Raw genomic sequence first — 23923 nt, 5'->3', positions numbered from 1 at the left:
ACTCTACTTAACAGCGCATCATAACAGTTTGTAACAGTAAGACAGGTTTGTCATTTAACATCTATGTGTTGATTGAAGCCATTTTGGAGCATGGGCAGGAACATCGGCAGGGCCCAGGTACAGAGGAGTGGGAAGGTCGGGGCGGATGAGCAGCGAGTGTTTGTGGCGAGATGCGGTGAATGTTTATGGCGGAGGAGCGGCGCGAGATCGTGACGGAGCTACGACAGAGGGGCCCAGAAGAGCCGAGGGCCTGGGGCAGCACGGGCCAGCCCACACTGCGACACTAGGTCCATGCAGCAGAGCAAGTCTCCAGTCCAAGGTTAACCCTTGCCACTGGATAAAGGCCTAGCTCTGTCAAGCCCGTGTGGTGGTTGGTGTGGAACGGCCAACATACGTTAAGAAAAATCCATGCACAGGCATCTTCCACCCCCTCAATTGGAGTTCAGGACTGGAACATTGGGGTCCTTCATCTAAACACCTGTGAACTCGTGGAAGCAAGTCATCCTTGTTCGAGGGACCGCCTATGATGATGATGGTGATGTTGATTGAAGTGCTGGGTCCCAGTGTGATACGACATTCATGTAATGAATCCACTGCATAACTCGAGGATATCCAAGAGCACGTCAGACTAGGATTCATGGGTGTCCTGTATTTACAATGGTTACCTGATTAAGTAATAGAACTTAAAACGCTTTTCATTGTTTTATGGATGCAGAAACAGAGTCAATATAGGGTCTTGCCTGATACCTATGGTCCAAATTATGGAGAAATATCAGTGTTGGATAAAGACTGTGCAGTCAATACACACTCGCTTTTCATAGTCTGCACAGTGATATAAAGTATCAGCCTCCAGCCTGGGGCTGAGTTGAGGAACATCGGAATTGCTAGACAAAAGAAGGCCGAGGTCTACCCACTTCATTTTCTAATGTGGCTCAGTGGGTGGCACACTTGCCTCTGAGTCAGAAGGTTGTGGGTTCAAGTCCCACTCCAGAAAATCTAGGCTGATACTCCAGTGCAATGCCGAGGGAGTGCTGCACTCTCGGAGATGCTGTCTTTCAGATGAGATGTTAAACCGAGGCCCCCCTGCTCTCTCACGTGGGCATTAATGATGGCACTATTTTGAAGAGAAGCAGGGGAGTTACCCCCGGTGTCCTGGTCAATATTTATCCCTCACTTAACAGCACTAAAACAGATTATCTGATCATTATCACATTGCCGTTTGTGGGAGCTTGACTGCTGCGTTTCCTACATTACAACAGTGACTACACTTCAAAAAAGTACTTCATTGGCTGTAAAGCACTTTGAGACGTTCTGAGGTCGTGAAAGGCGCTACATAAATGCAAGTCTTTGTTTTTAACCACCCTGTCAGTCACATGATACAACGATAATGGAGTTGTTGACTAACCATAGCAATAAATCTCTATCAGTTTGGTCTACAACAGACCCAGACATGATCCAAGACAAACCCTCGATGGTGGAGAACTATCGAAAGTTTAGATCTTCTCTTTGGCTTGTGACAATGGTAGAATAGAGTGTTGTGTGGTAATCGTGCAATATTTTCCAAATTTTAGTTTAGTTAAGCCATTTGCACGATGGGGTGGTTCAATTCTGTGTCTACTGAATGGTAGGACCTGCAGGCTCAGAAAGGTAGGTAAACTGGAAAAAAAAAATCTATTTATTTTTAAAGGAGGGGTGAGCTGTTTCTCCAGGATTTCCTCTGATCATCTGTTGAGGTTTTGCTGGGAGATCGGGACAGCCCCTGCAGGAATTTTATTCCATGGTGTGTTCGAAACAAAGGCGAATGTTAAAAATAGGAGATGAAAAGAAAAGAGCTTGGAGGGGGAAAGGGACAACTGGACAAGCAGTAGTAAATGCTTTATAATTTGACATTCATAACAACAACAACTTGCATTTATATTGCGCCTTTAATGTAGTAAAACGTCCCAAGATGCTTTACAGGAGGGTTATCAGACAAAATTTGATGCTGAGCTTTTGGTTGCCTGCCCTATAAAGAGATATTAGGGCAGGCAACCAAAAGCTTAGTGAAAGAGGTACGTTTTAAGGAGTGACTTAAAGGAGGAGAGAGGCAGAGAGGTTTAGGGAGGGGAATTCGAGAACTAAGGGCCTAGGCCAAGGCTTCTTCGGCAGCATCTCCCAAACCCACGACCTCTACCACCTAGAAGGACAAGGGCAGCAGGCGCATGGGAACACCACCACCTCCACGTTCCCCTCCAAGTCACACACCATTCTGACTTGGAATCATATTGCCATTCCTTCATCGTCACTAGGTCAAAATCCTGGAACTCCCTCCCTAACAGCACTGTGGGAGCACCTTCACCACATGGATTGCAGCAATTAGGGATGGGCAATAAATGCTGGCCTTGCCAGTGACACCCACATCCCATAAACACATTTTTTAAAAAGCCAGCATGGCTGCCAATGGTGGAGCAAAATAAATCTAGGATGCGCAACTCAGACAATTTAGCTTATCTCTTTGACTAAGTTTTTGGTCACCTGTCCTAATATCTCCTTATGTGGCTCGGTGTCACATTTTGTCTGATGATACTCCTGTACTATTTTGGTTATCTATGGTTAACGTTACAATAACAAAGTTAATCTTGCCATTACTGTAATGAGGTCATTTGTTTCAGCATCACAGTGCATGAGCTGAAAATTTAAAAATGATCAGCCCAGGGAGACTGGAATTGCCTGAGGATTAAACAATCATAATATAAAAACAGAAAACACTCAGCAAGTCAGGCAGCATCTGTGGAGAGAGAGATACAGGGATAATGCTTCAAGTGGATGACTTTTCATCAGAACTCCTTTCCCCTTTTAACCACCGAGAATAATGGTGCAAGACCCATTTTCTCGCTGGGTGATTAGTTTTAATTTAAAAGTGGAAATTTTCACCGGCGTTACTTACAAAATGTTAGTGTTTTTTCTTGGTGGGCAATCAGGCGTTGAGGGGCTCTCAGGAAAGTCTACCCCCCTGAGTCATTAAACTATCATAGTTGGACCATTAAATCAGTGACATGGGACAATAGTCCAGTCCGATACCCTGTCATATCATCTGGGAGATATTGCAAATATTGTAAAATGTTGTGTTACTGTGCAGGATTACCTATCCTGGTCCATATATGGCTGATTATGTCTGTCCCTATACTCATAGAACTTCTCTGTTTTTCATAAACTGCCAAGGCTTTTCATAATACTCGGGATAATCTTTGGGACTTTGGCGATGATGCTTCTCGGACTTGTGATCCTAGTTATCAAAAAAATAAGAAAGCACAAAGATAACGGTAAGTTCAGAAACTTAACCAATTTTCATGCAGCGGAGTCATTCTATCTTTCAAAGGAACTAGACGAAAACCAACCATGTGATATGGAACAACCTTCTACAATGTATATTAACGACTTGGAAGAAGGGACTGAGTGTAACATAGCCAAGTTTGCTGATGATACAAAGATGGGAGAAAAAGCAATGTGCGTGCGAGGAGGACACAAAAAATCTGCAAAAGGACATAGACAGACTAAGTGAGAGGGCAAAAATTTGGCAGATGGAGTATAATGTCGGAAAGTGTGAGGTCATGAACTTTGGCAGAAAAAAAATCGAAGAGTAAGTTATTATTTAAATGAAGAAAGATTGCAAAGTGCTGCAGTACAGCGGGATCTGGGGGTACTTGTGCATAAAACACAAAAGGATAGTATGCAGGTACAGCAAGTGATCAGGAAGGCCAATGGAATCTTGGCCTTTATTGCAAAGGGGATGGAGTATAAAAGCAGGGAAGTCTTGCTACAGCTATATAAGGTATTGGTGAGGCCACACCTGGAATACTGCGTGCAGTTTTGGTTTCCATATTTAAGAAAGGATATACTTGCTGTGGAGGCAGTTCAGAGAAGGTTCACTAGGTTGATCCCGGGGATGAGGGGGTTGACTTATGAGGAAAGGTTGAGTAGGTTGGACCTCTACTCATTGGAATTCAGAAGAATGAGAGGTGATCTGATTGAAACATATAAGATTACGAGGGGGCTTGACAAGGTGGATGCAGAGAGGATGTTTCCACTGATGGGGGAGACTAGAACTAGAGGGCGTGATCTTAGAATAAGGGGCCGCCCATTTAAAACAGAGATGAGGAGAAATTTCTTCTCTCAGAGAGTTGTAAATCTGTGGAATTTGCTGCCTCAGAGAGCTGTAGAAGCTGGGACATTGAATAAATGTAAGATAGAGATAGACAGTTTCTTAAACGATAAGGGGTTATGGGGAGCGGGCGGGGAAGTGGACCTGAGTCCATGATCTTATTGAATGGCGGAGAAGGCTCGAGGGGCCGTATGGCCTACTCCTGTTCCTATTTCTTATGTTCTTATGTTCTTTCACGGATCGTGTCTTGATTTGCAGTTGAGGTTCTACATATATCTGCAGTTCAGCAGTACGTACGTCTCGTCAGCACAGAAATCTCCTCATATTTTCATTCCAATCTGGCACTAATCTCAGTGAAGCAGTCAGCCAAAAGTGACGGTACTTCCTGTAGTTCTTTGGAAGAATAGAAACTCTGTTGCACTGTCTATTCAGCACAATATAATGGTGACAGGATTGCCAGTAACATTCCGGCAATTTGTATGTGGCACATAGCAACGTGTATTGTTTCTCGCTGATGATTTTAAAATGCTTGGGAGTCACGTTAGCAACACAAAGGTGATTTTATTTCTTAATTAAAAGGACTACTTGTCTGTATTTGTTCGATCATTTGTGTGTGGAGAGTGAAAACCATGCTCCGGTTTGGTACTGGATGGAGAAACGAAACAATTATAATATCTCGAACAAATATCATGAATGAATGAGTTATTAAATACTAAATGATTCCTTTGTAAATAGAAGTGCTATTATCTAATTACCTGATGGGTAATCTCAGGCGGAATCGCCTGCAAATTGCATATTTGTTGTTCTGCGAATAGTTAGTCTTCTGTGCTCTTAGCTTCGAGAATAATTAGAGGAGGCAGATAGTCCTCAACTCCAAAAGCATGTAGAAAACAAAAAGGGATTCCTTTTATACAGCACCCTCGGGTCACCCCGAGACACTTTACATTCAATGAATTACTCTTGAAGTGTCATCATTGTTAAGTAGACAAATAGGGCAGCCAAATAATACAATTTATAATAGAAACTGAAAATGCTGGAAATCTCAGCGGGTCAGGCAGCATCTGTGGCGAGAAACAGAGTTAACGTTTCAGGGCGATGACCCTTCGTCAGAACTGACAATAGTTCGAAATGTAACAGATTCTTAGTGCTGAAAGGGGGAGGGGTTGGGTTGTAAAGAACAAAAGAACAATTTATAGCAAGGCCCTGCAAACAATAACTGAAACAAATGACCAGTTAATGGGGCCAATTTCCATATAATTAATATGTTAGTTCAATCGTACAAATCTCACCTGAATGGTAATCTGTAGTTGGCAATTGCTTGTGAATCAGCCCTTGTGTTTAATGATTCACAGCGCCAGGTGACGCGTTGGACGGGTGCAGAGTGCAATTTAAAGGGATGCAGGCATTTAAAGGCAAGTGACAAACATTTTTACACCCATTGGAAAGGCTAAGAAAAAGACATCTTAATCCATTGGCAGCTTCTGGAATACTGCGTGCAGTTTTGGTTTCCATATTTAAGAAAGGATATACTTGCTTTGGAGGCAGTTCAGAAAAAGTTCACTAGCTGGATTCCGGAGATGAGGGATTTGACTTATGAGGAAAGGTTGAGTAGGTTGGGCCTCTACTCAGAAGAATGAGAGGTGATCTTATCGAAACGTATAAGATTATGAGGGGGCTTGGCAATGTAGATGCAGAGAAGATGTTTCCACTGATGGGGGAGACTAGAACTAGGGGGCATGATCTTAGAATAAGGGGCCGCCCATTTAAAACAGAGATGAGGAGGAATTTCTTCTCTCAGAGAGTTGTAAACCTGTGGAATTCGCTGCTTCAGAGAGCTGTGGAAGCTGGGTCATTGAATAAATGTAAGACAGAGATAGACAATTTCTTAACCGATAAGGAAATAAAGGGTTATGGGGAGCGGGCAGGGAAGTGGACTTGAGTCCATGATCGGATCAGCCATGATCGTATTAAATGGTGGCGCAGGCTCGAGGGGCCGTATGGCCTATTCCTGCCCCTATTTCTTCTGTTCTTATCTGTCCAGGGGAAGAGGATCAAAACATGACCGGCATAAACGAGGGGGATGGGAAACCCAATAAGTCTGTAGACAAGTGACCAATCAGTCACACAGCTGACTCCCTGTTTTATGGCTATCAATATGAGAGGTCTGGACAGAGTAGCTAGAGAGAAACATTTCCCATTGGCGGAAGGGTCAAGAACCAAAGGACACAAATTTAAGGTGATTGCCATAAGAATCAAAGGCGACATGAGGAAAAGCTTTTTAATGCAGCGAGTGGTTAGGATCTGGAATGCACGACCTGAAAGGGTGGTGGAGGCAGACTCAATCGTGGCTTTCAAGAAGGAGTTGGATAAGTACTTGAAAGAAAAAAAATTGCAGGGCTACAGGGAAAAGGCGGGTGGAGTGGGACTAGCTGAGGTGCTCTTGCAGAAGCCGGCACAGGCTCAACGGGCCGAATAGCATTCGTCCATGCTGTAACCATTCTCTGATTCTTACATGAGGTGATTGTGAGCTGCCATGCCATAAGTCAGCACTGTAGTATGCCTGGAAGGAGCTGGAAGTAACTTAGATTTGTCCGCCTGCAATAAAAGTGATGGAATGTTGGGTATCCCTGCAGCTTAAGTTAAGATGAGCCCATGTGTCATAAGGTCTATATTTATGTCTGTCACCTTTTTGGGGGATATGTCACCATTTTAGAAGCTAGCAGTCAGTTTTTGCAGTAAGACTAAGACTTTTTTTTACATATATAATAAAAACAGAAAATGCTGGAATTACTCAGCAAGTCAGGCAGCATCTGTAGAGAGAGAAAAACAGAGTTCACGTTTCAGGTCGCTGACCCTTCGTCAGAACTGGGAAAAGTTAGAGATAAGTGTAAGGTAATGCTTTTGGGGAGGTCTAACAAAGCAAGGCAATAAACATTAAATGGTACCTCACTGAAAAGTGTAGAGGAAAAAAGAGTGCAGGTCCACAGATCCCTGAAGGTAGCAGGCCAGGTTGATGACGTGGTTAAGAAGGCATATGGAATACTTGCCTTTATAAGTTGAGGCATAGAATACAAGAGCAGGGGGGTTATGCTTGAACTGTATAAAACACTGGTTAGGCCGCAGCTGGAGTACTGCATGCAGTTCTGGTCACCACATTACAGGAAAGATGTGATTGCACTGGAAAGAGTTCAGAGGAGATTTACAAGAATGTTGCCTAGACTGGAGAATTTTGGCTATGAGGAAAGATTGGATGGGCTTGTCTGTTTTCTTTGGAACAGAGGAGGCTAAGGGGAGACCTGATTGAGGTGTATAAAATTATGAGGGGCCTGGATGGAGTGGATAGGAAGGACCTCTGTTTCCCTTGGCAGAGGGGTCAACAACGAGGGGGCATAGATTAAAAGTAATTGGGGGGAGGTTTAGAGGAGATACGAGGGAAAATCTCTTCACTCAGAGGGTGGTGGGGGTCTGGAACTCACTGCCTGAAAGGGTGGTAGAGGCAGGAACCCTCACCACATTTAAAAGATACTTGGATGTGCACTTGAAGTGCTGTAACCTACAGTGCTACGGAATAAGAGCTGGAAAGTGGGGTTAGGCTTGAATACCTCTTGTCGGCCGAAATCGTTTCCTTCCGTACTGTAAATTTCTATGGTTCAATATAAGATAGGGTGGAAGGCAGGACAGATTAAGAGACAAAAAGAGATGATGTTGCAAGGCAAAAGGAGATGGTAATGGGGCAAGTTAAGAAACAAAAGATGAGTCTAGATAGGGTGTAAATGGCGATGGCAGAATCATCAACAGCTGCTGTGGGAAAGATGAGAAAAAAAAACAGGAAAGCAAATTGGGGCAGAGTTGTTTTTACACTTTTGCCCAAGAGAATTGCCACAAGAGATCAAATATTTAATACGCAAGAAAACACAATTAGCAAAAATCCTACTAATAGCTAAATATAAAAACAATTGCAGGATCCAATTAAAAGTTAATGAAAGGTGATTGAGCAGTGAAACAATATCGGAAAATATAATGGGTCTTAATATAACTGCCTGACACAGATTGGAAGCATTTTACCGAACAATAAGTAACCAATACAAACCCATGTTTGATGTCAATGTTTTATTATGCAATGAATTGTTGTGAGGCGAGGTTTTAACTGTTACACAATGGCTGAAGTTGTCGTGCAGTATAGTCCAGTTTAATTTCCCCAAAATTAGCTCAATACTCTAATTGAGCCCAGTTTTTCATCTAATATTGACTTGGGAATATTAAAAAGTGCAATAAATTTTTTTAAATGACATTTAACACAACTGAAAAAAGAGTTACATTGTGAATCTTCCTGCTGTTTTACTTGGCTTCATTCATTACCTTCACATTTGTATTTTCTAGATAACAGAGAGAAAGAGTCAACAATAGAAAATTCTATTCCAAAGTCGAACTCTGTGGTAAGGCTCCAACCTCTCATTGAAACAGGGTGGTTTATCTAAATCTACTAGCCTGAAGTGGTGTGTTGGGATCAAAGATGTACACGTTTATGCATTCAGTTGAAATTTCTCTCTCAACAACAACAACTTGCATTTATATAGCACTGTTAATGTAGTAAAACGTCCCAAGGCGCTTCACAGGAGGGTTATCAAACACATTGTGATACCGAGCCACAGAAGGAGATAATCGGATAGGTCAAAGAGTCAGGATTTAAGGAGCCTCTTAAAGGAGAAGAGAGCTGTAGAGAGGCAGAGAGATTTAGGGAGGGAATTTCAGAGCTTAGGGTCTAGGCAGCTGAAGGCACGGCCGTCAATGGTGGAGCGCTGAAAATCGGGAATTCGCAAGAGGCCAGCATTGGAGGAGCGCAGAGATCTCGGATGGTTTATAGGGCTGGAGGAGGTCACAGAGATACGGAGGAGCAAGATTAAGGAGGGATTTGAAAACAAGGTTGAGAATTTTAAAATTTGAGGCATTGCTGGGCCAAGAGCCAATGTAGATCAGCGAGCACAGGGGAAATGGGGAAATGGGACTGCAGCCATTTTTGTGAGTTGTCAACCTGTTTGAAAGAGCAGGAAAGGAGTTTCAAATGGTCACAGTCTAAGGATAAGGGGTAAGCCATATAGGACCAAGATGAGGAGAAACTTTTTCACCCAGAGAGTGGTAAACCTGTGGAATTCTCTACCACAGAAAGTTGTTGAGTCCAGTTCGTTGGACATATTCAACAGGGAGTTAGGTGTGGCCCTTACGGCTAAAGGGATCAGGGGTTATGGCGAGAAGGTGGGAGTGGGGAACTAAAGTTGCATGATCAACCATGGTCATATTGAATTGTGGTGCAGTCTCGAAGGGTCGAATGGCCTGCTCCTGCACTTATTTTCTATGTTTCTATGTTTCTAACAAATGTTCATACTTATTATTCTGCAATGTAATTTCAAAGCTCCTGTGAAAATTTCATAAGTCTAATATTCCCAACAAAGCATATAAAATTAAGTATTAACCTTGATATCTGTGAGCAGGGAACAGCACAAAAGGGAATACTTACAGCAGAATTTGAATTAAAAGTATAAATTATTTTACTTAAAATTCTGCTATAAGTATTCCCTTTTGCTTTGTTCCTGGCACACAGATGTCATGCTTACTTAAAATTAAAAAATTATTAAATACCAAAAAGATATTTTAATTTTAGAAACATAGAAGCATAGAAAATAGATGCAGGAGTAGGCCATTCGACCCTTCGAGCCTGCACTGCCATTCAATGAGTTCATGGCTGAACATGCAACTTCAGTACCCCATTCCTGCTTTCTCGCCATACCCCTTGATCCCCTTAGTAGTAACTCCCTTTTGAATATATTTGGTGAATTGGCCTCAACAACTTTCTGTGGTAGAGAATTCCACAGGTTCACCACTCTCTGGGTGAAGAAGTTTCTCCTCATCTCGGTCCTAAATGGTTTATCCCTTATCCTTAGACTGTGACCCCTGGTTCAGGACTTCCCCAACATTGGGAACATTCTTCCTGCATCTAACCTGTCTAAACCCATCAGAATTTTAAACGTTTCTATGAGACCCCCTCTCATTCTTCTGAACTCCAGTGAATACAAGCCCAATTGATCCAGTCTTTCTTGATATGTCAGTCCCGCCATCCCGGGAATCAGTCTGGTGAACCTTCGCTGCACTCCCTCAATAGCAAGAATGTCCTTCCTCAAGTTAGGAGACCAAAACTGTACACAATACTCCAGGTGTGGCCTCACCAAGGCCCTGTACAACTGTAGTAACACATCCCTGCCCCTGTACTCAAATCCCCTCGCTATGAAGACCAACATGCGATTTGCCTTCTTAACTGCCTGCTGTACCTGCATGCCAACCTTCAATGACTGATGTACCATGACACCCAGGTCTCGTTGCACCTCCCCTTTTCCTAATCTGTCACCATTCAGATAATAGTCTGTCTCTCTGTTTTTACAACCAAAGTGGATTACCTCACATTTATCCACATTATACTTCATCTTCCATGCATTTGCCCACTCACCTAACCTATCCAAGTCACTCTGCAGCCTCATAGCATCCTCCTCGACCTCACACTGCCACCCAACTTAGTGTCATCCGCAAACTTGGAGATACTACATTTAATCCCCTCGTCCAAATCATTAATGTACAGTGTAAACAGCTGGGGCCCCAGCACAGAACCTTGCGGTACCCCACTAGTCACTGTCTGCCATTCTGAAAAGTACCCATTTACTCCTACTCTTTGCTTCCTGTCTGGAAAGCAGTTCTCAATCCATGTCAGCACACTACCCCCAATCCCATGTGCTTTAACTTTGCACATTAATCTCTTGTGTGGGACCTTGTCGAAAGCCTTCTGAAAGTCCAAATACACCACATCAACTGGTTCTCCCTTGTCCACTCTACTGGAAACATCCTCAAAAAATTCCAGAAGATTTGTCAAGCATGATTTCCCTTTCACAAATCCATGCTGACTTGGACCTATCATGTCACCTCTTTCCAAATGCGCTGCTATGACATCCTTAATAATTGATTCCATCATTTTACCCACTACCGATGTCAGGCTGACTGGTCTATAATTCCCTGTTTTCTCTCTCCCTCCTTTTTTAAAAAGTGGGGTTACATTGGCTACCCTCCACTCCATAGGAACTGATCCAGAGTCAATGGAATGTTGGAAAATGACTGTCAGTTATGACTTCCCCTGATTCTGACTGCAGGGGACCTACGTTTGTCTTTACTAACCTTTTTCTCTTTACATATCTATAGAAGCTTTTGCAGTCCATTTTAATGTTCCCTGCAAGCTATCTCTCATACTCTATTTTCCCTGCCCTAATCAAACCTTTTGTCCTCCTCTGCTGAGTTCTAAATTTCTCCCAGTCCCCGGGTTCGCTGCTATTTCTGGCCAATTTGTATGCCACTTCCTTGGCTTTAATACTATCCCTGATTTCCCTTGATAGCCACGGTTGAGCCATCTTCCCTTTTTTATTTTTACACCAGACAGGGATGTACAATTGTTGTAGTTCATCCATGCGGTCTCTAAATGTCTGCCATTGCCCATCCACTGTCAACCCCTTAAGTATCATTCACCAATCTATCCTAGCCAATTCACGCCTCATACCTTCAAAGTTACCCTTCTTTAAGTTCTGGACCATGGTCTCTGAATTAATTGTTTCATTCTCCATCCTAATGTAGAATTCCACCATATTATGGTCACTCTTCCCCAAGGGGCCTCGCACAACGAGATTGCAAATTAATCCTCTCTCATTACACAACACCCAGTCTAAGACAGCCTCTCCCCTAGTTGGTTCCTCGACATATTGGTCTAGAAAACCATCCCTTATGCACTCCAGGAAATCCTCCTCCACCGTATTGTTTCCAGTTTGGTTAGCCGAATCTATATACATATTAAAGTCACCCATCTTCATCCTCACTATTTTCTTTTTCTCCCATTCCTTATCCAATTTTTAACTTTAATTTATTTATTTTTAACCTAATCAGGTCTATCCTATTGTTTTTAAGGTTTTGATCACCCCTGATGATAATCGCTCCACTATTGGAGGCCGTGCCTTCTGTTGCCTCGGCCTCAAGCTCTGGAATTTCATACCTAAACTTCTCCACCTCTCTTTCCTCTTTTAAGAAACTCCTTAAGATCTACCTCTTTGACCAAGGTTTTGGTCACCTGCCCTAATTTTTCCTTATGTGGCTCGGTGTCAAATTTGTGCCTTATAACACTCCTGGGAAGTTTTACTGCGTTAAAGGCGCTATATAAATACAATTTATTGTTGTTATCCCTACAGCTTGCAGTTTGGAATCTCTGAACTACCTGGTTTCTTCTTCTGCCTGGCTCCCAATATTTATTGTGTATGTGGGAGGATTGGTTAGCAAAACTTGGGGCAAAGGCCAAAATTCAATTTCCCTCCCCCATCCCTCTCTTCCCCCAGCCATTGAGGCAAAGCAAGACCTGAGCTTGCAGTTTTTAAGATATTAAGGGGAACAGATAGGGTAGATTGAGAGAAAGTATTTCTGCTAGTTGGGGAATCTAGGACTAGGGGGCATAGTCTAAAAATTAAAGCCAGGCCTTTCAGAAGTATTGTTAGGAAACATTTCTAAACACAAAGGTGGCAGAAGTTTGGCCTTCTGTTCTGTAAATGGCGGTCAATGCAAGGTCCATTGTTGATTTTAAATCTGAGATTGATTAGCTTTTTGTTAAACAAAGGTATTGAGAGATATGGGGGAAAGGCAGGTATTTGGAGTTAGGTCGCAGATCAGCCATGATCTCATTGAATGGCGGAACAGGCTCGAGGGGCTGAATGGCCTCCTCCTGTCCCTATGATGGACAAAGGCCCAGGCCCCTTCCTGAATCCAGAGCATGGCCACCACTGTAAAATCAAGGAGGGCAGCCCTTGCCTGTAAAGGCATGTTGGAGAATTGTAACTCAAGGGAGCACTGGGCCACTTAAAGTAATCGATCACCTCCAGCTGCGCGAGTTCTCGGGCCTTTCCCCAGGGCCTCAGCGGGACTCTCACCGGCTCTCAGCTGGTGAAAATTTTGCTCAGGCTTCCCGAGGAGTTAATGGTCAGTATTATCAGGGTAGCCTGTGAGCTCCCCCCCCCCCCCCCACACCCTCAACATGTCCCCTTGACATGGGGTGGGAGGGGAGTAGTGGAAGGCTTGCCCTCTTCCTCCCTTCCCCGTTGGGGAAATTTTCAGCTGTGAGGCACCTCCCCATTTTCCTGCTCTCCATTTGTTGCAGAAGCACCCAAGGCCCAAGCAGAATTTTGGGGCCTGGGTTTTCACTGGCTGGACTCCAGCCTTGAAGCTAAGAGACTTGGCCATGTAATATATGCAACCAGGTCAATTGCTGAAATAAACACAGAAAATGCTGGGAAATGCTCAGCAGGTCAGGCAGCATCTGTGGAGCGAGAAGCAGAGTTAACGTTTCAGGTCTGTGACTCTTTGTCAGAACTGGAAAAAGTCAATTACTGAGGCATTTTTATACATCAAACTGTGACGGAGGCCCGACCAATAGCCAGTGATCCCTTGAACTTGAGAGTGGTGCTGCAATGGTTAAAATTCTTTCCAAAAACAAAGTTGTTGATTAACCCAAGTAGTTGCATTTGATATCGATTTGACTCCCTATTTACAGATAGTACAGTAATGTAAAGTGTTTTTTTCTAAAATAAAAGATTATCTAAATTTTCATTTTTGTATTTTAATGCTGAATTGATTCGTTGCTCCATTCCCATTAATCACTTCCTTGTACTCTTTGCCTTCAGTTGTCCAAAGAGCTGGCAGAAGGAGTTACTTATGCCACTGTGACGATTCTGCCCAGCGATCGCCCTCAGGAGGACGCTCCTACTTACGATAACGTGAAACCTTCCAACAGTCAAGAGGCAATCAAGCCTTCAGTTATTGAGACTCCTGCTTCAGAACCAATGGAGTATTCTACAATTGTGTTCAAAAAGTAATTTTTTTCCAACATGACTTCTGCAGGCTAGTTCTCACCCATTTTCTGAAGCACGATATCCCTGTAAATTGTAAATGATTCCATTAAGAGCATGAGTATAACTTTGCACCTCGCGACTAGCTGGTGCATGTCGGAAAAGTCACAGGCAGAGTGCCCGCATTTTTCCAATATTTGCCAGCGGCATAGATCCTTGCAACCTTTGCCCTCAGGTGCCCTTTGAACCTGACAGGGTGGCTAGGGAAAAACGATTGTTCTGATGGAGGTGTCCAGAGCAAGGGAGCACAACCTTAAAATTAGAGCTAGGCCATTCAAGGGTGCTGTCAGGAAGCACTTCTTTACGCAAAGAGTAGAGGAAATCTGAACCTCTCTTCTCCTAAAAAGCTGCTGGGGATCAATTGAAAATTTCTAAACTGAAATAGGTAGATGTTTGTTAGGCAAAGGTATTAAGGGTTCCGGAGCCAAGGCGGGTAGATGGAGTTAACATACAAAGCAGCCATAATCTCATTGAATCGTGGAACCGGCTCAAGGGGTAATCCTGTTCTTATGTACCTATAATATCTCAGTCAGTATCACTGACAGCCTGCTTAACTAAGCAGTCACCCTCACTCTGGCAAAAATGCCAGCCACTTTTCAAAACTGGGAGAAAGCAGAAGAATAAAACAAAGTATCTTGTTACGTTACAAAAGGATGGATGGATGGGTGAAGCACAGTCCTGTGTTTTTATGGACCTGTACGTGGGCTGTGGCTGTGCCATTCAGGCACATACAGCACCAGAACAACACCGGACAATATACACAGCCGTAATTTCTTCCTGACTATTAACTATGTGTAGGCAAAATAATATTTAATTGCTCTTTTGACGACATTTAACAATTTAGTGCAAAGTGGCAATAATTGTTTCTGCAGTGATTTGTAGAGAATCACAACGGTTCCCCGTAATGCTTTCTCGCTTACAGTCATTGCACTTGCTGTTAGCGAGCCTGTTTTTATTTGGCGTGGCGTGGAACTAGGTCCGTGCAGCAGAACTGGTCTCCAGTCGTCTTGGGTAATCCTGGCCACTGGACCAAGACCTAGCTCTGTCAAGCCCCATGTGGTGGCTGGTGTGCAACGGCCACCACACATTAAAAAAATCCACGCACAGGCATCTTCCACCCCTTCAGGATGTAGTTCAGGATCTGGAATATTAGGTCCATCATTGAAACACCTGTGAACTTATCCCTTTTTGGTGTGGAAGCAAGTCATCCTCGCTTCGAGGGACTGCCTATGACAATGATTTTATTCAACACTGACGGCATACTACCCTCGGAGTCCTGTTCTCCGGGTTACTCTCTGCACTGAAGGTGCCCAGGGTGCTGGGCATTATTTAACATGATGGAGCCATGGTGGACGTGCTCAGCCAGTACTGGAAAATCAGAAAGATGCAGCCCGTCGCTCTATTGTAAACAAACCATGAATCTGAATGCACAGCTGTTCATTAACAAGAGGGAAGTTCTTCCTTTGAGATTTTTTTTGCGTGTGCGGCCCCTTTAATGGACTTGCCTGTGTTTTTTTTAATTTAAAAGCTGGTGCCCCGTCTGCGAGGCAGCTCAGGGCAGCTGCGCAGCCCTGTAGCTTAACATGAACATTGGTTGGGGGACACTTTTACCATTGGTGCCCATCATAAAATTGAGTAACTAGGAATGGTGCGAACACTGCTCTCAGTTACAGCAATTGGGAATGGGCAGTGTTAACACTATTGTTTACAGCTATTGGCAATGGGCAGTGTTAACACTATTGTTTACAGCTATTGGCAATGGGCAGTGTTAACACTATTGTTTACAGCTATTGGGAATCTCCCCTATAATGGGGTGAATTTTCTCAGGTCTTGCCCTTTTGCTGTAACTCCGTGCATGCAGAGTGATGCTGCAGCACAGATGATGATTCTTGATGTGAAATAAACGCCATTGCAACACCCTGAGAATGCTCTGTTTCCATGTCCTTGCAACATCAGGGCCACTTTCATTCTGCAAAACTTTATTTGAAACATTTTAACGCTTATTTGTCCTGTAAAACTTTTTGCTGTAAATTCACACCTGTCGAGGAAAAGACGGATTAATGGATATTTTTATCGTGACAGGCATCTGTGAGAGAAGATCTTGATTATTTATGCATCCATTTTTGGCTAGACTGGACCACTACTTAGAGAGTGGTGAGAATGTGGAACTTGTTACCACGGGGAGTGGTTGAGGCGAATATCATAGATGCCGTTAATTGGAAGCTAGATAAATACATGAGGGAGAAAGGAAGAGAATAATATGCTGATAGGATTAGATGACGTAAATAGAGTGGGAGGAGGCTCATGTGGAGCATAAACACCGGCACAGAACGGTTAGAGGGAATGGCCTGTTTCTGAGTTGTAAATTCCACATAGAACTAATAAGCTGAATGGCAGAGTCAGAAATCAAATTTGCTCGTGACTTTTTATGTTAAAGGATATCTTCCAAATTGGTTTTAAGGCACAAACTCCACCTAAAGGTACCAAAGTCAAACTTTATTAATTTATTTAGGTTCAAAAATTAAATTTCTCCACAATTCAACATCGCACACTGTCCATACACACCTGTGGAGATTTAAATTTGTAATGTGTAAGGAGGAATCACTTCAGAATTACCTTTTGAATAAGGTTAATGTTTAAACCAGATGGCAGTCGAGGGGGAAGCCAAAGTGATCGGCAATTGGCACCTTTGGCGTGCGCCGACATTTGAGAGCCCATAGCCAATCGGCAACTTTAATGAAATCATTGCTAAGTAGAGTCAAGTTCTTCTTTCAATTTATATTAAAGTCTTCGTCCATGTTGTCAACAGTCCTTTGCCAAGCTGATCAATAATTACTGAGCTCTACGGTTAACCTATATTGCATCAAATCTTACACGTGACTATTGCGAAAAAGAAACATGTATAGTGTCAAATACACAATCAACCAGAGGCCAAGAATGAACTGAATGTTCATAATTTATTACGAAGGAATCCTAAGGCTGACAAATAGTCTCCATCGTTGAGTCTGTTCGTTTCAGCACAATGGATAAACAGTAGGATGACATGAAATGTTGCAGATAAGGAATTGTGCTATAAACTATTGTTAAGTCTTGAATATTTGTTCCCAGATACAGAAACAAAACTAAAGGCTGCAATTGTGCAAATGAAAGTTCGAAATCCTATTTGTTTTATCAATCTTGAACCAGAGCTGTACATGAATTCAAAGGAATAGGTTTAGAAATGACTTGCATAACAGTTACTGATTTTCAAAGGGTGATAGCTACATTCAACCTATTTAGGAAACCACATACAACTTACCTGATGTATTTACTGAGGTACTAATAGCAGACTAATTCACAATTTTTTTAATCTAACTTTGCAGAAGGTGAAGGATTGTTAACACTCAGATACCTGTTATTTTATCATGTGTGCAACCTCTTTATTACGTCTTTAAATTATTGTACTTTTCTTTTCCTCCACAATGACATTAAAACTTTACAAACACTTGCTCTGAGTATGTGGCTTTTAGTTTTACCTTTCATTTGTTAAATGATGTAAATTGCATTCAAAATACAAAGGTTGAAGAGGGGTTGCTATTTAAGAGTTGGTGTGGTCCCTTGCCCAACAACAGCACAGATCCAAAACTCGGGGTGCAGACCTTGGCAAATTAGCAATGTTGTCTTTATCATGTAATTCTGATAAAGTGCAACATCCCCACCGACACCTGGGAATCCCTTTCCAAGACTGCCCTAAGTGGAGGAAGAGCATCCGGGAGGGCGCTGAGCACCTAGAGTCTCGTCACCGAGAGCATGCGGAAAACAAGCGCAGGCAGCGGAAGGAGCGTGCGGCAAACCAGTCCCACACACCCTTTCCTTCAACCACTGTCTGTCCCACCTGTGACAGAGATTGTTATTCCTGTATTGGACTGTACAGTCACCTGAGAACTCACTTTTAAGAGTGGAAGCAAATCTTCCTCGATTTCGAGGGACTGCCTATGATGATGAATATGGGAAGTAATCCGCCATTGGAGGACAGGGACCCGCCCGATGCCTTTGGACACAATGATCTGTTGGGAGGCTGCAAGAGGAAAGCAACACCTTTCCACCCTCCTTTGCCTTGCTGCCTGTCCCCTTCAGATCCTCTGATCTGATGGGGGAACCAAGGTGCAAGGTCCACTGCCAGCATCTTCTGATGCTCCTGGGACTGAACACCTAGTCACAAATATTTCACAACAGATTCTAGGTTGCTGACCAATATTGGATGATGATACCATTTCAACATAAATAGACCTTGTACACTTCTACAAGTTTCCTTTGCTCTGGGTGTCCTTGTACATGAATCACTGAAAGTCAGCATGCAGGTGCAGCAAGAAATACTTATATTTATATAGCGCCTTTCATAACCACCAAACATCTAAAAGCACTTCACAGCCAATGAAGTACTTTTGAAGTGTAGTCACTGTTGTAATGTAGGAAACACAACAGCCAATTTGTGCACAGCAAGCTTCCACAAACAGCAACGTGATAATGACCAGATAATCTGTTTTTTGAGGGATAAATACTGGCCAGGACACCGGGGATAACTCCCCTGCTCTTCTTCGAAATAGTGCCATGGGATCTTTTATGTCCACCGAAAGACGGCACCTCCAGCACTCCCTCAACACTGCACTGGGAGTGTCAGCCTAGGTTTATGTGCTCAAGTCCCTGGAGTGAGACTTGAACTCACAACCTTCTGACTCAGAGGCGAGAGTACTACCCACTGAGCCACAGCTGACAAAAGAAAGCAAATTGTATGTTAGCCTTTATTATAAAAGGATTGGAGTATAAGAGTAAAGATTTACTGAAATTATATAGGGCCTTGGTGAGACAACACCTGGAATATAGTGTACAGTTTTGGTTGGGGAGTCTAGAACCAAGGGTCACAGTCTCAGAATAAGAGGTTGGCCATTTAGGACTGAGATGAGGAGAAACTTCTTCACTCAGAGGGTTGTGAATCTTTGGAATTCTCTACCTCAAGGGCTACGGCTGCTCAGTCATTGAGTATATTCAAGTCAGAGACAATAGATTTTTGGATATTAAGAGAATCAAGAGATATGGGGACAGTGCAGGAAGCTGGAGTTGAGGTAGAAGATCAGCCATGATCTTATTGAATGACAGAGCAGGCCCAAAGGGCTGAATGGCCTACTCCTGCTCCTAATTCTTATGTTCTTAAGTTAGGCTTTAGACTAATGATAGCAAAATTGCACGTCAGGATGGTTTGATATGGTGGTGAGGGAATAATTCTTGGCAGGTTTGTCTGGTTACAAATCTTCTTGGAGTTGAGGATGACTTGCTTCCACACTAATAGGAGTTCTCAGGTGACTGATGAGCCATGAGGGTGCTGACGTTCCAGGTCCCAACTTTCATTTTAAAGGGTGGAAGATGCCTGTGCGTGAATTCTTTTAACGTGGGGTGGCCGTTGTTCACCAGCCACCACACGGACTTGACAGAATAAGGTCTTGGTCCAATGGCAAGTTAATCAAAGACGATTGCAGACCAGGCTCTGCTGAATGGGCCTAGCACACCCACACACACACATATTCCTACTGTCCCCCTCCCTCCTTCCCACAGGTCCTCTCTTCCGACCTCGCTGCTGGCCCATGCTGCACCTTCCCTGGGCCCCGACCTTGCTCCTGGGCCTTGAACTCGCTGCTCCTCCTGACCTCGCTCCACCTGACCTCGCTGCTGGGCCCCGACCTTGCTCCTAGGCCTTGATCTTGCTCCTGGGCCCCGACCTCGCTCCTGGGCCTTGACCTCACTGCTGGGCCTGGACCTTGCTGCTCCTCCTGACCTCGCTCCTGGGCCCCGACCTTGCTCCTGGGCCCCGACCTCACTACACCTCTCCCAGGCCCAGCTCCTCCTGACCTCGCTCCTGGGCCCCGACCTCGCTCCTGGGCCCTGACCTCACTGCAGGGCCCCGACCTTGCTGCTCCTCCTGACCTCGCTCCTGGGCCCCGACCTCTCCTGAGTCCCACTGGTTACAAATATCAGGATTTTCACCTCCCCTTCAAAAAAGGATGTCCGAGCTATCGATTAGTTGGAGGAGGCTGCTTGGTGAACAAGTCATGTCCATTTTTGACTCCCTGCAAGAAGTTCCACCAAAGCTCAAGGATCTTTCCTGAGAGGCGTCCAAGAGCCTCACCCAACAGAGTCAGGGAAACAGCATTTCTTTGTGTCAAAGGAGGGTTTTTCCCTGGAACACTGAAGCCCAAACCAGCCAGAGAGCTATTATGTCTGTAATGCACTTATGAATGACCCCACGAGGTAATGTGTTGTACTCAAACTGTAGTGCCCTTGGTCCTTTATTCGTAACTCCAGAGTGAGGCACAGGCATGGTGTGCAGCCTTTTACACTGGGCCCGGCACACCTATGCAGGTGACCCTCAGGTCTCCCACTGCAGTGCCCTCTGGTGGACAGCCTCTGCCACAGGGGCAGGAAACCCCGGTCTCCACCAGTTACACCCTCGAGTGGTGCCAGCATAGTATATACACAGTGTAAACCTTATTGATAGTACATCAGGTACCAAGTCTCCATCTTATGCAACTATACAGTGACTACACAGAGAGTATATCTATAGTCTGCATATATAACAGGAACAAAAGCATATAAGAAGTTACTTCTACTTCACAGAAAGAATTATGGAAGACTTGCATTTATAATGCACCTTTCAGAACCTCACATATCCTAAAGTGATTTACAACTAATAAATTACTTTTAAAGTGAAGTCACTAGGAAACGTGGCAGCTAGTTTGAGCACAGCAAAATTCCACAAACGGCAATGAAATAAATGAATGGTTCATCTGTTTTAAAAACAGAAAATGCTGGAAACACTCAGCAAATCAAGCAGCATCTGTGGAGAAAGAAACAGTTGATATTTCAGGTTGATGACCCTTCATCAATGAGATCATCTGTTTTAGTGATGTTGGTTAAGGGATAAGCGTACCTGGAGAACTCTCCTGCTCTTCTTCGAATAGTACCATGGGATCTTTTATGACCACCTGAGAAGGAAAACAAGGCCTCATTTTCTTCTCATCTGAAAGACGGCGCCTCCGACAGTGCGGCACTCCCTCAGCACTGCGCTGAAGTGTCGGCCTTGCCTTATGTGCTCAAGTCTCTGGAGTGGGACTTGAACCCACAATCTTCTGACTCAGAGCTGCCACAACTGACACAGCAGTATTCACATCAGTCATATACTCCCAGATACTGGTACAGAAATCCAGGGGGGATGGAGGTGGAATTTGGGAGTGTTATCCAACTAGCTGAAAAACCCAGTTTAATCGCTTGGCTTTTACAGAACTTAGTGATCAAACAACATATGTAGGCAGTAATATAAGTATCTGCCACTTCATCCTCCAAATACATCATTATCCCATGCCAACTAAGCTTCTTGTAATTCTTAAATTCGGTGGAGAAATCTGGTTGCGCCTCAGTTGGGGTGGTGTCCCGGGGGGGGGCAGTAAATTTTGCACCAGCCACTGTAAGATTCGTCAGCTGGGCCCGGGGTTTGGAGCAGAGTGCTAAGGGAGGCATTCACACCTCTTTTAGGGTGCTAGGCCGGCTGAGCAAGGAAATATCCCAAGCTAAACAGCCGGCCTCGGAGCGCCGTAACAGAGACCCGGGGAGGGTGGTGGGGGGGGGGGGAAATACCTGAACAAAAACCACCTAATACATCCCCAGTACATAGCTCACACCACCACATCATAAATCGCGAAGCAACGTTTTTTTTAAACATCACACTTACCTGCGGTCAGCATCACTTACCTCACTGCGGCCGCGACAGCTCGGAATGGCAGCTTTCACAGGCGCTCCCACCAGGGCGCGCTTCAGAGCGCTAAGGGTCGGGCGGCCACCAGGGGCGTTGCACACCGGCTCGCCACTTCCGGGCGGCAATGCTCCGTGTCCCGTCGATACTGGCACCGAATGTCCCGGCGGGACGCTGGAAACTTGCCGCCCGAACGCAAATGCTCACCGCCGCCATTGCCGCCCGCTCCGGGGCGCTAAGAGGAGCGGCAGACGACCGAAAATCCAGCCCAAAATATTTTGAGTATTTTCATTGTCATAGAATGAATGCAGTGCAGTCTGTTTAATAGAATGTTTCAGTTGTGTATTCGATATTTGTGACAGTGAATGCGTAGACTTGTGGGCAGGCTATAGTTGTGATTGGGTGTGTGAAAGGTGGGCAAGAGATGTAAATGAGCGACTATTAGAATATCACCTGATACAGCAAAGTCTCAAACCGCTAACTGGAGTGACATGACCAGCATTGCTTTGGGTAACAGATGACCTCGCAGTAGCCCTTGCGCAACTAATCGCAAACATTTCATTATTGCCAAGTCCATGATTTCTACCTCCCAGATAGGAGGGAGTACACAGTTCCTGAATAAAACAGGACTGTACAAAGTGTCATTCTGTCTGCGATATTGGCTGGATCTTTTTAAACATGAGAAACATTGCATTTACTATCATCGTCATCACTGTTTCGTTACCTGGTAAGGAAGAAAATAGAATAGAACTTTTATAACAAGCTAGGCTTACACCTCTGGTTATGGCAGAGTTTCACCTATCGGAGTCCAGGTTTGACAAATTACTTTGTGACCTTTCTCCTTGGGTGCTTGCAAAGACAAGGAGTTTTACTGTTAAAAACTACATCTTGTATTTGACGGACCATGCAATGTTTTATTTGTCCATAGGGATCTATGGTTGTGCCCATAAAGGTTAACTTTTTAAATAAAGTCCGATTTCCAGAATGCAGGAAGATGTGTTTTTATATTCAGTAGATTCAGATAATATTATGCATGTTAACAAAGTATTAGCATAGAAATGACAGCAAATTTAGAATATTAATGATTAAGAAGTTATGACAGTCCCGTTACTTTACCCGGCTAGCATTAATGGATTATATGAATGCACTAAGCAATTGCCTGCTGAAAATCAAAGATTCATTTCTGTCAGTTTCATTCATCATGTCACATATAATATTTCTATGACACATTGAAGTGACGAGGTTGTTGTGAGAGTTCATTAAGTATGCTAGTGCTAAACATTAATCTTTCCATGTCACTTTTATACTCTCTGCCCTCCAAGACCCTGCCAGCTTTTAGATTTTAGTCTGATTCTGTGGTGGTTTTTCTACTCATTAGATGTACTGTTGATGGGGCTGGAAATTCGGGTGAAGATTTTTTAATGTCGGGCGGTTGCTAAATTTAGCGGCTGAAAATGGTTAGCGACGGCAGCCACAAAATTCAGTGGTTGCTCCCTGAGAGTGGAGCAGAGCGCTAAGGGAAACGTTCCACACCTCTCTTAGGGCGCTAGGCCGGGTGAGCAACTGAATATCCTGTACTAAAGAGCCGGCTACGTAGCACCCTAAGAGAGGCCTCCCTGCAAAAAAACGCATCAGAAAAAAAAACCCAAAAAAGACCTGATACATTACTCACCCCAAATAGAGTTAAATTGCAAAAAACAAATATCAGTCACACTTACCTCATGCAGTCATTCCTTCCCGTAGTGCCCCAGGACAGCTCTGCACGCGAGCTTCCTCTAGCGCGGTCACTAGGGGGCGCTACGGGTGCAGCGCAAACCAAATTTTCCATCCGGCGCGATGCTCCCGGGCGATACTCCTCAGCGCCGCCAGTACCGGCACACGGAATTTGCCAAGCGACGCGAATGCCGGCGCTCGCGGCTCCCCAACCCTTTAGCGCCTCTGTTCCGACCCTCGCAAGGGGGCGCTATCCACCCAAACTTCTCCCCCACGACATTTTCAGGGTATTCAGCTCTGCTGGGGCTGCTGAAG

At 44.1% G+C, this 23923-nt stretch overlaps 1 protein-coding gene across 1 annotated transcript in view; it reads left to right on the top strand.

Annotated features, from left to right (window-relative positions):
- LOC139228049 (transmembrane domain-containing protein TMIGD3-like) overlaps positions 1-17593 on the top strand; it is a 30087-nt gene extending 12494 nt beyond the window's left edge. The window contains exons 4-6 of the mRNA XM_070859197.1: positions 3202-3302; positions 8522-8577; positions 13891-17593. Of these exons, the coding sequence (XP_070715298.1) occupies positions 3202-3302; positions 8522-8577; positions 13891-14082 (349 nt within the window). The 3' untranslated portion in view covers positions 14083-17593. The remainder of the gene's footprint in view (positions 1-3201; positions 3303-8521; positions 8578-13890) is intronic.
- Positions 17594-23923: the final 6330 nt, after the last annotated feature.

This window comes from Pristiophorus japonicus, chromosome 17 (assembly GCF_044704955.1).
Source record: "Pristiophorus japonicus isolate sPriJap1 chromosome 17, sPriJap1.hap1, whole genome shotgun sequence".
Taxonomy (NCBI): domain Eukaryota; kingdom Metazoa; phylum Chordata; class Chondrichthyes; family Pristiophoridae; genus Pristiophorus; species Pristiophorus japonicus.
This window is presented reverse-complemented; position numbering and strand designations above follow the sequence as displayed.